This window comes from Anomaloglossus baeobatrachus, assembly GCF_048569485.1.
Source record: "Anomaloglossus baeobatrachus isolate aAnoBae1 chromosome 5 unlocalized genomic scaffold, aAnoBae1.hap1 SUPER_5_unloc_1, whole genome shotgun sequence".
NCBI lineage: Eukaryota > Metazoa > Chordata > Amphibia > Anura > Aromobatidae > Anomaloglossus > Anomaloglossus baeobatrachus.
Window position 1 is genome coordinate 1945533 of NW_027441784.1, and position 15119 is coordinate 1960651.

The 15119-nt window shown below is 49.6% G+C and overlaps 1 protein-coding gene across 1 annotated transcript in view; it reads right to left on the reverse strand.

The window, feature by feature from the left end:
• The window catches only part of LOC142258770 (uncharacterized), a 108460-nt gene that overhangs the window by 22411 nt on the left and 70930 nt on the right, over positions 1-15119 (reverse strand). Inside the window, 3 exon segments of the mRNA XM_075331371.1 lie at positions 12527-12640; positions 12724-12847; positions 12929-13144. Coding sequence (XP_075187486.1) covers positions 12527-12640; positions 12724-12847; positions 12929-13144 — 454 coding nt within the window.

Sequence of the window (15119 nt, forward strand, 5' to 3'; positions counted from 1 at the left end):
ACAGGATAATGACACTGACACTGGGAGTACAGGATAATGACACTGACACTGGGGGTACAGGATAATGACACTGACACTGGGGATACAGGATAATGACACTAACACTGGGGGTACAGTATAATGACACTGGGGGTACAGGATAATGTCCCCGACACTGGGGGTACAGGATAATGACACTGACACTGGGGTACAGGATAATGACACTGACACTGGGGTGTAGGATAATGACACCGACACTGGGGATACAGGATAATGACACTGGGGGTACAGGATAATGACACTGAGGGTACAGGATAATGACACTGACACTGGGGTGTAGGATAATGACACCGACACTGGGGTACAGGATAATGACACTGACACTGGGGTACAGGATAATGACACTGACACTGGGGATACAGGATAATGACACTGACACTGGGGTACAGGATAATGACACTGACACTGGGGTACAGGATAATGACACTGACACTGGGGTACAGGATAATGACACTGACACTGGGGATACAGGATAATGACACTGACACTGGGGATACAGGATAATGACACTGACACTGGGGGTACAGGATAATGACACTGACACTGGGGGTACAGGATAATGACACCGACACTGGGGGTACAGGATAATGACACTGACACTGGGGGTACAGGATAATGACACTGACACTGGGGTACAGGATAATGACACTGACACTGGGGTACAGGATAATGACACTGACACTGGGGTACAGGATAATGACACTGACACTGGGGTACAGGATAATGACACTGACACTGGGGTACAGGATAATGACACTGACACTGGGGTACAGGATAATGACACTGACACTGGGGTATAGGATAATGATACTGACACTGGGGGTACAGGACAATGACACTGGGGGTACAGGATAATGCGCCTGACACTGGGGGTACAGGATAATGACACCGACACTGGGGTACAGGATAATGACACTGACACTGGGGTACAGGATAATGACACTGACACTGGGGTATAGGATAATGATACTGACACTGGGGGTACAGGACAATGACACTGGGGGTACAGGATAATGACACTGACACTGGGGGTACAGGATAATGACACTGACACTGGGGGTACAGGATAATGACACTGAGGGGTACAGGATAATGACACTGACACTGGGGTGTAGGATAATGACACTGACACTAGGGGTACAAGATAATGACACCGACAGTGGGGTATAGGATAATGACACTGACACTGGGCGTACAGGATAATGACACTGACACTGGGGTATAGGATAATGACACTGGGGGTACAGGATAATGACACCGACACTGGGGTGTAGGATAATGACACTGACACTAGGGGTACAAGATAATGACACTGACACTGGGGTATAGGATAATGACACTGGGGGTACAGGATAATGACACTGACACTGGGGGTACAGGACAATGACACTGGGGGTACAGGATAATGCGCCTGACACTGGGGGTACAGGATAATGACACCGACACTGGGGTACAGGATAATGACACTGACACTGGGGTACAGGATAATGACACTGACACTGGGGTATAGGATAATGATACTGACACTGGGGGTACAGGACAATGACACTGGGGGTACAGGATAATGACACTGACACTGGGGGTACAGGATAATGACACTGACACTGGGGGTACAGGATAATGACACTGAGGGTACAGGATAATGACACTGAGGGTACAGGATAATGACACCGACACTGGGGTGTAGGATAATGACACTGACACTAGGGGTACAAGATAATGACACCGACAGTGGGGTATAGGATAATGACACTGACACTGGGCGTACAGGATAATGACACTGACACTGGGGTATAGGATAATGACACTGGGGGTACAGGATAATGACACTGACACTGGGGGTACAGGATAATGACACCGACACTGGGGTATAGGATAATGACACTGACACTGGGGTATAGGATAATGACACTGGGGGTACAGGATAATGACACTGACACTGGGGGTACAGGATAATGACACTGACACTGGGGTATAGGATAATGACACTGAGACTGAGGTATAGGATAATGACACCGACACTGGGGTATAGGATAATGACACTGACACTGGGGTATAGGATAATGACACTGGGGGTACAGGATAATGACACTGACACTGGGGGTACAGGATAATGACACTGACACTGGAAGTACAGGATAATGACACTGACACTGGGGGTACAGGATAATGACACTGACACTGGGGGTACAGGATAATGACACTGACACTGGGGATACAAGATAATGACACTGACACTGGGGGTACAGGATAATGACACTGACACTGGGGGTACAGGATAATGACACTGACACTGGGGGTACAGGATAATGACACTGACACTGGGGGTATAGGATACTGACACTGACACTGGGGGTACAGGATAATGACACTGACACTGGGGGTACAGGATAATGACACTGACACTGGGGATACAAGATAATGACACTGACACTGGGGGTACAGGATAATGACACTGACACTGGGGGTACAGGATAATGGCACTGACACTGGGGGTACAGTATAATGACTCTGACACTGGAGTACAGGATAATGACACTGACACTGGGGGTACAGGATAATGACACTGACACTGGGGGTACAGGATAATGGCACTGACACTGGGGATACAAGATAATGACACTGACACTGGGGATACAAGATAATGACACTGACACTGGGGGTACAGGATAATGGCACTGACACTGGGGGTACAGTATAATGACTCTGACACTGGAGTACAGGATAATGACACTGACACTGGGGGTACAGGATAATGACACTGACACTGGGGGTACAGGATAATGGCACTGACACTGGGGATACAGGATAATGATACTGACACTGGCGGGTACAGGATAATAACACTGACACTGGGGGTACAGGATAATAACACTGACACTGGGGGTACAGGATAATGACACTGACACTGGGGGTATAGGATACTGACACGGACACTGGGGGTACAGGATAATGACACTGACACTGGGGGTACAGGATAATGACACTGACACTGGGGGTATAGGATACTGACACTGAGGGTACAGGATAATGACACCAATACTGGGGGTACAGGATAATGACACTGGGGGTACAGAATAATGACGCTGACACTAAGGGTACAGGATAATGACACTAAGGGGGTACAGGATAATGACACTGATAATGGGGGTACGGGATAATGACACTGACACTTGGCTCTTTCCCTCAGCACCCAGCTTTTCTATGTTCTGATAGTCAGCTTGTCCTAAGTAGAGTTGAGCGCGGTTCGTGGTTCTCCAGTTCGCGGTTCGAGTGATTTTGGGGGCTGTTCTAGATCGAACTAGAACTCGAGCTTTTTGCTAAAGTTCGATAGTTCTAGTTACGTTCGAGAACGGTTCTAGCAGCAAAAAGCAGGGCTCTTTACAGCTACAGTGTGTAGGAGCCATCGCTGGCAGCCTGCCAGAAGCTGGTAACCAAGATAAACATCAGGTATCCAAGCAAAGCGCTTTGGTTAGTAACCCGATATTTATCCTAGTTACGTACAGGAAGCCCACACTTCCCCGCTCAGCTCACTCCGCCCCCTCCTGCACGCGGCATGTACACACACACACACACACACACACACACACACACTCACACTCACCTGTCCCCAGCCAAGCAGTCCACGACACTGACGTCCTCAGCGCCACATGACCCCGCTAGGCTCCACCCACGTCGCACTCCGCCGCCAGCACACATGGCTCTGCCCACCTAGCACTCTGCACACATGGTCCCGCTAGGCTCCGCCCACCTGGCACTCTGCACACATTGCCCCGCTAGGCTCCGCCCGCCTGGCACTCTGCACACATTACCCCGCTATGCTCCGCCCACCTGTCACTCAGCACACATGGTCTCGCTAGGCTCCGCCCACCTGACACACTGCACACATTGCCCCGCTAGGCTCCGCCCACCTGGCACTCTGCACACATTGCCCCGCTAGGCTCCGCCCACCTGGCACTCTGCACACATTTCCCCGCTATGCTCCGCCCACCTGGCACTCTGCACACATGGTCCCGCTAGGCTCCGCCCACCTGTCACTCAGCACACATGGTCTTGCTAGGCTCCGCCCACCTGGCACACTGCACACATTGCCCCGCTAGGCTCCACACACCTGGCACTCTGCACACATTACCCCGCTAGGCTCCGCCCATCTGGCACTCTGCACACATGGTCCCGCTAGGCTCTGCCCACATCGTCCCGCTAGGCTCCACCCACCTGACACTCTGCACACATTACCCCGCTAGGCTCCGCCCACCTGTCACTCTGCACACATGGTCCCGCTAGGCTCCGCCCACCTGGCACTCTGCACACATTGCCCCGCTAGGCTCCGCCCACTTGGAACTCTGCACACATGGTCCCGCTAGGCTCCGCCCGCCTGGCACTCTGCACACATTACCCCGCTATGCTCCGCCCACCTGGCACTCTGCACACATGGTCCCGCTAGGCTCCGCCCACCTGTCACTCAGCACACATGGTCTTGCTAGGCTCCGCCCACCTGGCACTCTGCACACATTGCCCCGCTAGGCTCCGCCCACCTGGCACTCTGCACACATTTCCCCGCTATGCTCCGCCCACCTGGCACTCTGCACACATGGTCCCGCTAGGCTCCGCCCACCTGTCACTCTGCACACATGGTCCCGCTAGGCTCCGCCCACCTGGCACTCTGCACACATTGCCCCGCTAGGCTCCGCCCACCTGGCACTCTGCACACATTACCCCGCTAGGCTCCGCCCATCTGGCACTCTGCACACATGGTCCCGCTAGGCTCCGCCCACCTGGCACTCTGCACACATCGTCCTGCTAGGCTCCGACCACCTGTCACTCTGCACACATTACCCCGCTATGCTCCGCCCACCTGGCACTCTGCACACATAGTCCCGCTAGGCTCCACCCACCTGGCACTCTGCACACATTACCCCGCTAGGCTCTGCCCATCTGGCACTCTGCACACATGGTCCCGCTAGGCTCCGCCCACATCGTCCCACTAGGCTCCACCCACCTGACACGCTGCACACATTACCCCGCTAGGCTCCGAACACCTGTCACTCTGCACACATGGTCCCGCTAGGCTCCGCCCACCTGGCACTCTGCACACATTACCCCGCTAGGCTCCGCCCACTTGGCACTCTGCACACATGGTCCCGCTAGTCTCCGCCCACCTGGCACTCTGCACACATCGTCCCGCTAGGCTCCACCCACCTGGCACTCTGCACACATTACCCCGCTAGGCTCCACCCACCTGGCACTCTGCACACATCGTCCCGCTAGGCTCCGCCCACCTGGCACTCTGCACACATTACCCCGCTAGGCTCCGCCCATCTGGCACTCTGCACACATGGTCCCGCTAGGCTCCGCCCACCTGGCACTCTGCACACATCGTCCTGCTAGGCTCCGACCACCTGTCACTCTGCACACATTACCCCGCTAGGCTCCGCCCACCTGGCACTCTGCACACATGGTCTCGCTAGGCTCCGCCCACCTGGCACCCTGCACACATGGTCCCGCTAGGCTCCGCCCACCTGTAACTGCACACATTACCCCGCTAGGCTCCGCCCACCTGGCACTCTGCACACATGGTCTCGCTAGGCTCCGCCCACCTGGCACCCTGCACACATGGTCCCGCTAGGCTCCGCCCACCTGTCACTCTGCACACATCGTCCCGCTCGGCTTACCTGCGGTGATGAAGTCCCGTTCTCAGCGCTGTCACTGTCCTCCATGGCCGCTTGTCACATCACCTTCTCTCGCTTCCGACCCGAGACTGACTAGCAGTGACGTCACGGGCCACTCGCGATACTTGGCTGTGTTGAAGTGTGATTGAAGTCAGTGTGCAGGAGATCAGCGCAGGTAATGTACCTCCCTGACAGCAGCACTTGTCATGCCCTGCAGTGACCTGGGCTGACCCATTGATGTTAGCTCAGGTCACTGCACTGCTCTCCCAGCCAATGGGGAACATCCTGCTCTTCATTGACTGGGACAGTGTGGATCGTCATGGGAACCCCTTGGATTACACCAGACCTGGATTTGTTTTTCTTTCTAATAAATTGGTTAAAGAGGGAATATTTTGGGGAGTGTTTTTTCAAATAAAAATGTGTTTGTCGTCTATTTTTTTTATTACTGACTGGGTTTGGGATGTCGGGTATCTGATAGACGCCTGACCTCACCAACCCCAGGGCTTGGTGCCAGGTGACATTACACATCTGGTATTAACCCGATATATTACCCCGTTTGCCACCGCACCAAGGCACGGGATGAGCTGGGGCGAAGCACCAGGATTGGCGCATCCAATGGATGCGCCACTTCTGTGGCGGCTGCGGCCTGCTATTTTTAGGCTGGGGAGAGTCCAATAACCTTGGACCTCCCTAGTCTGAGAATATCAGACCCCAGCTGTCTGCTTTACCTTGGCTGGTGATGCAATTTTGGGGGGACCCCTACGTGTTTTTTTTTTTTTTAAATTATTTATTTAATTTAAAGTAACAGCGTGGGGTGCCTCAGTTTTGGATTACCAGCCAAGGTGAAGCTGCCAGCTGTGGTCTGCAGGCTGCAGCCATCTGCTTTACCCTAGCTGGCTACAAAAATAGGGGAAACCCTACGTCATTTTTTTTTTAATTTTTTTGGCTAAATACAAAGCTAAGCACCCCTTAGTGCCACATGAAAGGCACCAAAGGGTGCAAAATTACAAAATGCAGGAGAGTGGTACATTATGTGTCTTTCTGCCATTATAATGACAGAAAAGACTGATATGAAGTGCACAAGCACAAGAAAATCACCAGAGCGCTCTATGCTGTGAAAAGCAGTAGAAAATGGCACTGGAGTGAACATGTGACCGTCTCATGTAGGTTGAAGCTATGGATCCTGGGTATTTTCCCTCCTTCAGTTTTTTTGCAGTACGCAAAAAATACAGAAGGCACACGGATGACAAACAGATGACATACGGACAGTCTACGGAACGGAAACGGATGCCACACGGATGCACCCGTGAAAAAAAACGGACTGTTTTTTGCAGACCGCAAAAATGGATCGGTCGTGTTAATGTAGCCTTATTCTGATCTGCCGTTTATAAACAGCAGGCAGAAATAAGTGAATAACGCCCCCCAGCGTCAGAAAATCTCCGGGGTTTCAGGGGGTAGCTGAGACCCTGGAGATCATGATTCAGGACGGTTTTTCCGGTCCCCGCTCACGTGATCACAGGTATACACCGTACAGGTGTACACCGATGATAACGTTACAGTAAATGACAGTGTCGGTAAAAAATTATTTATCTCCCATCTGGCATAAACAAACATCATAAATCTCCTACCCGGTCCCCTGGTGTCGCCAAAGTGCCCCCCCTGATGCCCTCCCAGAAATCCAAGATGGCCGCGCGCACAGCAGCGCGCCGGCCGCATTCACCCTACTCTTTTGATTTCTGTCGCATGTGCCATGACACATGCGACAGAAAACTCCTCCCCAGGCCCTGCCAGGTCACCCCCTATAACCCCATCGGTGTTCCCCGGTGTCCCACGGTACCTGTGCAGCGTTGATCCCCCGCGGCCCTCTCCTTCACAATAGACGCTGCCGCATGCACAGAGCGGCTGTCAGCTCAAGTTCTGAGAGTGGTGGTTATGCATCTGTAAGCTAAATGGGCGGCACGGTGGCTCAGTGGTTAGCACTGCAGTCTTGCAGCGCTGAGGTCATGGGTTTAATTCCCACCAAGGACACCATCTGCAAGGAGTTTGTATGTTCTCCCCGTGTTTGCGTGGGTTTCCTCTGGATACTCCGGTTTCCTCCCACACTCCAAAGACATACATGGAATTAATAACGCTATATAAATGAATAAATTATTATTATTACTGCAATGCCCTGCTCATGAGGTAAGGAACATACTTGATCAGGAGAGCTATATACTACATTTCCAAATGGAGGGATTTGCTTTTATAGTTTCCCTGCTGAACGACTACCAAACATGAGAGTCCATTATATGCCACAAGAAAACACATCTAAATAGCGAGCTATGTTGTTTAGTAATCATTCAGCTGGATAACTGGACTTAAAGGGGTATTCCATCTCCAAGATCCTATCTCCAATATATAGTAGGTGGAATAGCAATAATATCAGCAAATACCAATGTTTGGAAATGTAGAATAGTTCTCCTGATTAGGCATGCCCTTACCTCATGAGCAGGGCATTGCAGCTTTGGTAGCAACCATTACGACATGGACTCTGCTGCTGTGGACCCGGGGAGAGTGAGTGCAGATTCATTGCACCCACACTCCTCACATGAAGGGTCTGCACTCCTAGAAAATGGGGGATACGTTCCCTGAGTGTCTCCCCCCATATTCTAGACGGTCCAGAGTCGTCGTGGGACCCCTTTATTTTATTTCTTACAATAAATTGGTGAAAGAGGGAATGTTTTGGGGACTGTTTTTTTCAAATAAATTTCTTTTGTCGATTTTTTTTGTTAGTACTGACAGTTTATGATGTTGGGTACTTAATAGACGCCATGACATCACAAACTGCTGGGCTTGATCTCAAGTGACTTTACAGCTAGTATCAACCCGATTTATTACCCCGTTTGCCACTGCAACAGGGCACGGGATGAGCTGGGGTGAAGCGCCAGGATTGGCGCATCTATTGGATGCGCCACGTCTGGGGTGCCTGCGGCCTGCTATTTTTAGGCTGTGAAGGCCCAATAACTATGGACCTTCCTACCCTGAGAATACCAGACCACAGCTGTCCCTACTTTTTTTGTGTAATTATTAATATTTATAAAATAATTATAAAAAAAGAGCCTGGGGGGACCTCCACATTGGATCCCCAACCACGGTAAAGCTGCCAGCTGTGGTTTTCAGGCTACAGCCGTCTGCTTTACCCTAGCTGGCTATCAAAAATGGGGGGACCCAACGTCATTTTTTTTTTAACTATTTTTTAAATAGAAGAAATTAATGGGTTTCCCTGTATTTTGATTGCCAACCAAGGTAACGGCAGGCAGATGTGGGTGGCAACCCATAGCTGTCTGCTTTATCTGCGCTGAGAATCAAAAATACCGCGGAGCGCTACGTCATTTTTTTTAAAGCTTTATTTTTACAGCACTGTGATGTCCAGCAATCAAAATACAGGGAAGCCCATTTTGTTTTTAGTTATTTAAATAAATAAATTAAAAAAATATGTATAAGCTCCCGCTGCATTTTTTGTATTGCTAGCTAAGGGTAATCCAAGCAGCTACTGGCTGCTAACCCCCACTGCTTGTTGTTACCTTCACTGGCAATGGAAAATCCAGGGAAGCATTTTTTATTTTTTTTGCCAAAAAACTTGAGCTTCGCCATATTTTTGTATGCTAGCCAGGTATAGCAGGCAGGTGCTGGAAGAGTTGGATACAGCGCCAGAAGATGGCGCTTCTATGAAAGTGACATTTTCTGAGGCGGCTGCAGACTGCAATTCGCAGCAGTGGGGCCCAGAAAGCTCAGGCCATTTTTGTGTCCAGCCAGGTACAACTAGGCAGCTGGGAATTGGAATCCGCAGCACAGGTTAGCCCGAGGTTTCTGGGCGCCTCTGCTGCGAATTGCAGTCCGCAGCCGCCCCAGAAAATGGCGCTTTCATAGAAGCGCCATCATCTGGCGCTGTATCCAACTCTTCCAACAGCCCTGAAGCCGGGTGGCTTGCTGGGTAATAATGAGTTAATACTAGCTTTGTTTTACTAGCTAGTATTAAGCCAGAGATTCTTAATGTCAGGCACGTTTGACCCGGCCATTAAGAATCTCGTATAAAGGGTTAAAAAAAAGACACCACACAGAGAAAAAATACTTTAATAGAAATAAATACACAGACACATTAGAGACTCCATCTTTATTACCCCCTGTCAGCCCTCCACGATCCATGGTCTTCTGTCTTTCTCGTTCAACAAATGCAGCTCTGCTCCATCACTGCTGCATGGGGGAAGACGCTGCTTCCCGTGCAGCCTTCACTCCGTGAAGGCTGCACGGGAAGCAGCGTGCAGCCTTCACTCCGTGAGTGATCAGTGCTGCTGGCTGTTAGCGGTAACAGCGGTAACGCTGACAGACGCGTTACCATAGCAACGGTGCTCTGATCATGTGATTCCCGGAGCCGCGGTTAGCGGTGACGTCACCGCTAACTGCGTTGCTATGGCAACGGTGATCTCCGTTAATGATTGGCTGTGTCAGCCGGTCCCTAACGGAACGGGGAGTCGACCGTGTGCTAGAGCATGTCGCCGGTACACGGCGATACACAAATGTGCACTGTGTACCGGAGAGTGCAATGACAGGACCTAGGACAGGACATGACGTCAAAGCCATGTGACCAGTCTGTAGCCAATGAGATAATAGCCACGTGACTGGTCACATGGCTATTTTGACGACGTCACGGAAGGACCTGTCAGTGCTGGTTATCGGGAGGACACAGCGATCATCGGAAGGAATAGTGACAGGAGACAGAGTGCAGGAAGCATCGCGGGCACCGGTAAGTGTTATGGCAATGTTTATTAACTGTATGTGTACATTTATATTGCGTTTTTATGTGTTTGTGATTGCCTCCCATTATAGCCTATTGGTTCGAGTTCGGTTCGTCGAACGTTCGCCGAACTGAACTCGAACGAGTCCTCCGTTCGACGAACCGAACTCGAGCCGAACCACGGCCGGTTCGCTCATCTCTAGTCCTAAGTACCCAGCTTTCCCATGAACAAATCAAATCTTTATTTTTATATAGTGCTAACATATTCTGCAGTGCTTCAGGGAATGGGAAAGCTGTGAGCTGGGGATTGGAGGACAAGACGGATATCAGAACATAGGAAAGCTGGGTGATGAGTAAGAGAGCGCCTTTCTTTCAGCTCAGCACCCAGCTTTCCCAATCCCATCCCATGCTCTGATTGCTGCTATCCCTCTTTCACTAATCCCTACTGATATATGGTTACTGTGTGGACTTCACTCATGTCACACAGCAGGGACTAGAGCACACACCCTGCACCCCCACATCACACACACCCTGCACCCCCAAATCACACACACCCAGCACCCCCAAATCACACACACCCAGCACCCTCCAAATCACACACACCCTGCACCCCCAAAATCTCACACATACCCAGCACCCCCCAAAATCTCACACACACCCAGCACCCCTTAAATCTCACACACACCCAGCACCCCCCAAATCACACCCACCCTGCACCCCCCAAATCACACCCAGCACCCTCATGCCCTGCAGATCTGAGACAGACTGGCTGTACCCCAAATTACCCCTCCCTCAAACACACTGAAACCCCATGTACCACACAGCCTGTATCACTTTTCACCCCTCTGTCACAGTCTGGCCCCTCATATGCCTCTCACCCTGCACACCCCCTCCCCCCAAGCACCCCTTGTCTCTTATTACCTCATTACTGGCAGGTACATCTCCATCATCAGTTCCTGCCCGGCTCCTCTCACACGGTCATATGGGCATGAGTCATACGCAGGTCCTAGCTGCTAAAGCACTGCATTTTCTTCTTCTTGGAAGGAGCTTTCTGTTCTGCCCCTGCAGTGCTGCAGCTCATGAGCTCCAGGTCAGGACCGTCCCTTTTGCCCCCCTGTAGCTCTGGCAACCTGCAGAGCCCCCCCCCCCCGCCGGGTGTATTAAAATGACCGTCGGGACGTGTATATAGCAGTCAGATTATGACATAATCTGACTGCTACATGTAGTATCGTCACCTGTGGCTGCGGACCGATGGTCATTTTAATACACCCGGCGGCAGGGGCCCCTGCAGGCGGGCGGGGACAGCTTAGATTGAAGACAAGGTCGGAACCTACCGGAGGTTTCCCCGCTACCCAGGCACCCAAGACCGACGCTGCACCAGCCTATCTCCTCTTCAGCTTTAGACTCCTGCAATTAAGAGACCGTTGGTCACATGAGGTGATGTCAAAAAGGTCCTTAAGCAGTCTTATAATCGGTATATAAACACTGGACCCCTAGGAGAATGGGAGCCCTGTGAAATTCTCCAGTTTGCTCTCCCTTACACCTAATACCAGTCCTGCATGCCAGCCTGTCTTCTGTTCAGGTTAGACTCCTGCATTTAAGAGACCTTTGGTTACGTCAAGTCACATGACTTTGAAGTCATAAAAAGGTCCTTAAACAATCAACCTTAGAATACAACTGATGAGAACCCTAATAGACTGGGATTCCTGAGAAATTGTGCAGTTTGACTCCTCCCAACGCTGGCCCTAACTGTAACTAGGGCTTATTTTTGGAGTAGGGCTTTTATTTCAAGCATTCTCCAAAAATCCCATAAAATGATCCTAGGTCTTACTTTAGGTGTAGGTCGTCTATTTGGGGAAACAGGGTATTCATGAACCCTCTGGAGATCTTTGAGTTGACATCATAACAACATAGAGAAGGGACTAAAAACAAACAGCAGAAAAAGCAGAAGCAAAGAAAATACAGCTGAAAAACACCGGAGCAGAAAGTCTAAAAATGTAACCACAAAATTAGTGCAGAAAGTACATGAGTAGATATCTCTTACTGGATAGAGCTGGAGGAAACACATCCTGAGGAACATTGGGATCTGCTTGTTTACAGTCCTGTGGGAGAAGAAGACGGGGACATCTCTCTGGTGTTGTCCTCTTACTGGATAGAACTGGAGGAGACACATACAGGGGCTGAATTCATTCCTTACATACAGATAATTATAGGCCGTGTGTATTTAGTCCTGTCTATTACCTGGTGATGTGAGGGGCTGGGGAACCTCCATCATGACGTCCTTGTACAGATCTTTGTGTCCTTCTAAATACTCCCACTCCTCCATGGAGAAATAGACGGTGACATCCTGACACCTTATAGGAACCTGACACATACAATGATACCGTCACCCCCGATCCCTTCATAGCGTTACTGTATAATGTCCAAGTATTCCCAGCAGTGTCACCTCTCCAGTCAGCAGCTCAATCATCTTGTAGGTGAGTTCTAGGATCTTCTGGTCATTGATGTCCTCATGTATCGGGGGGTTAGGTGGAGGCCCAGTGATTGGGCTCAGGGGTCTTCCCCATCCCTCAGACACAGGGGCCTGACAGCGCTCACTAGAGGTCTTCTTCACTACTGTGTAATCCTGGTTATGGAGAGACACAGTAATAAATCTCACTCCAGACATTTCCAGAGTCCTCACCTCTCCAGTTCTGTCCATCTGTTATTCCCATAGATAAGAATGATGTAATGTGACGTCATCAGAATCTCTCACCTCTCCAGTAAGCCGGAAGAGGATCTCTAGGGTGAGGTGTAATATCCTCTCCGCCATCTTGTCCCTGTCCATATCCATCCTTGATAGAAAATTTTCTTAAAACAGAATAAAATCACTGAGAGGATCCGATATTATAAGGACCTGAATGGGAAGGAGATGAACCCATATGTAAAATTAATGGAGGTAAGATATCATTTGGGTAGGAAAAAAATGTCAATATGAAATGTGCTATGTAAGTAGTGAAACCGACCGATAAAAGTAGCACATTATTTTTATAGCAATATAAATACAATGAAAAGTGATCAGTTATCCATATTGCATCTAGAATGGTATCAATGAAAATGTCGGCTCATCAAGAAAAAAAACAAGTTACAAGTTTACAAAAGTGATTTTTATTCACCACTGGAGATGAGCGAACCTGAAGTTGTGGTACAAAATCAGAACCCCAGAAAACAATAGTCATGTTCGAAGTTCGGATGCTTTACGTATATAAACCACTCTCGCGAGGATCGCGGTGCTCGGGTACGCTTGGTGCACAGCCCAGTATGAGCCGCTTGCAGCGTTTGATCGGCTCACACTGGGAGTAACAACAGCGTGATTGGATGTAGTGTGCACAAAGAAAAAGAAATAAATGGAAAAAATCCACAATCTGCCGGAAGTGATGGTTTATGGCTGCATGTTGTTGGAGACATGACCTGCCCAATTAATGACTCCAAATAAAGTTCAGGTCAAGTCCAAGTCCAGAACCGATCTTTACAAAAGTTCAGCTGGATCAGGAGAAGCCGAACGTCCACGGGTCCGCTCATCTCTAGTCACCGCTAAATAATAAAATCTGATATTGCTGTAATCACACTGACCTGGAGAATCACGCTGACCGCTCACTTTCAGCACATAATGAATGTAGTAAAAACAATGGTGGAATTTTTTTTTTTTTTCACTATTTCACCGTACTTTGAATTTTTACTTAATTTCCAGTACATTTTATGGTAAAATGAAAAACTATGAGTCATCTTCAAAAAAAAAAATTTCATACAGCAATGTGGATTGAAAAATAAAAGGACAATTGCTCCCGGAATAAGAGGAGAATACGAAAGAGCAAAAACTAAACATTTCTGAGTTTTTCAGTTAAGAACAGGGCAATGGAATTAGGATTCAAGGTATTCTTGTTTCTAACGGACGCAGAGGGGCCCGGCGTTGATTCATATGGGGCCTGTGCCATTTCCTTCTGTTGTTTATTATGAATAAAAGAAAATGTTCACATGGCTCCTGTTCAGCCCCCGTGGACTACTGACCTGGCCTCTGCATCGGGGTCCTGCGAATCGGTTCCCCATCTCAAGACTCTAGTGATACGGCACAGTGAGAGCGCTTGTACGGAAATCAGATCACGGAGACAAGTTTGACCGTAGCGGGGTCCCTCTTATACAAGGGTCACAGAGCTCCATAGATGGTGTACAGATCTGTGCACTCGCTGACGCGCACAATTTACCACCCATTTCTTGTATGAAGGCAGCAAAATAATGAAAATTAACCCAACAACAAAATGTGTCCACATTATATTTCACTCCTAAACTAGAAAAATTATGTAAATAAAAAAGTTTAGATATTCCTAACTGGTTTCGGACCTCGTAGACTTTACACGTCTGGGCCATCTGACTCCTACTCTGCAGTGATGTTCTACAATGTCATTACATAGCAGTGCATCTATACGCAAACATGTAGCAACGGAGAGGAAATCCGGCCATCTCTACATAAGGCAGAGATGGTTTATTACTGCCTCTGCCTTCTCTGTCACTGTATACACAGCTTTGCAGTGCAATGCAGCTGGAACGGTGAGGGACCTAACAGCGACACAGATCTCTGTGTGAGAGCTCATCCACCATCG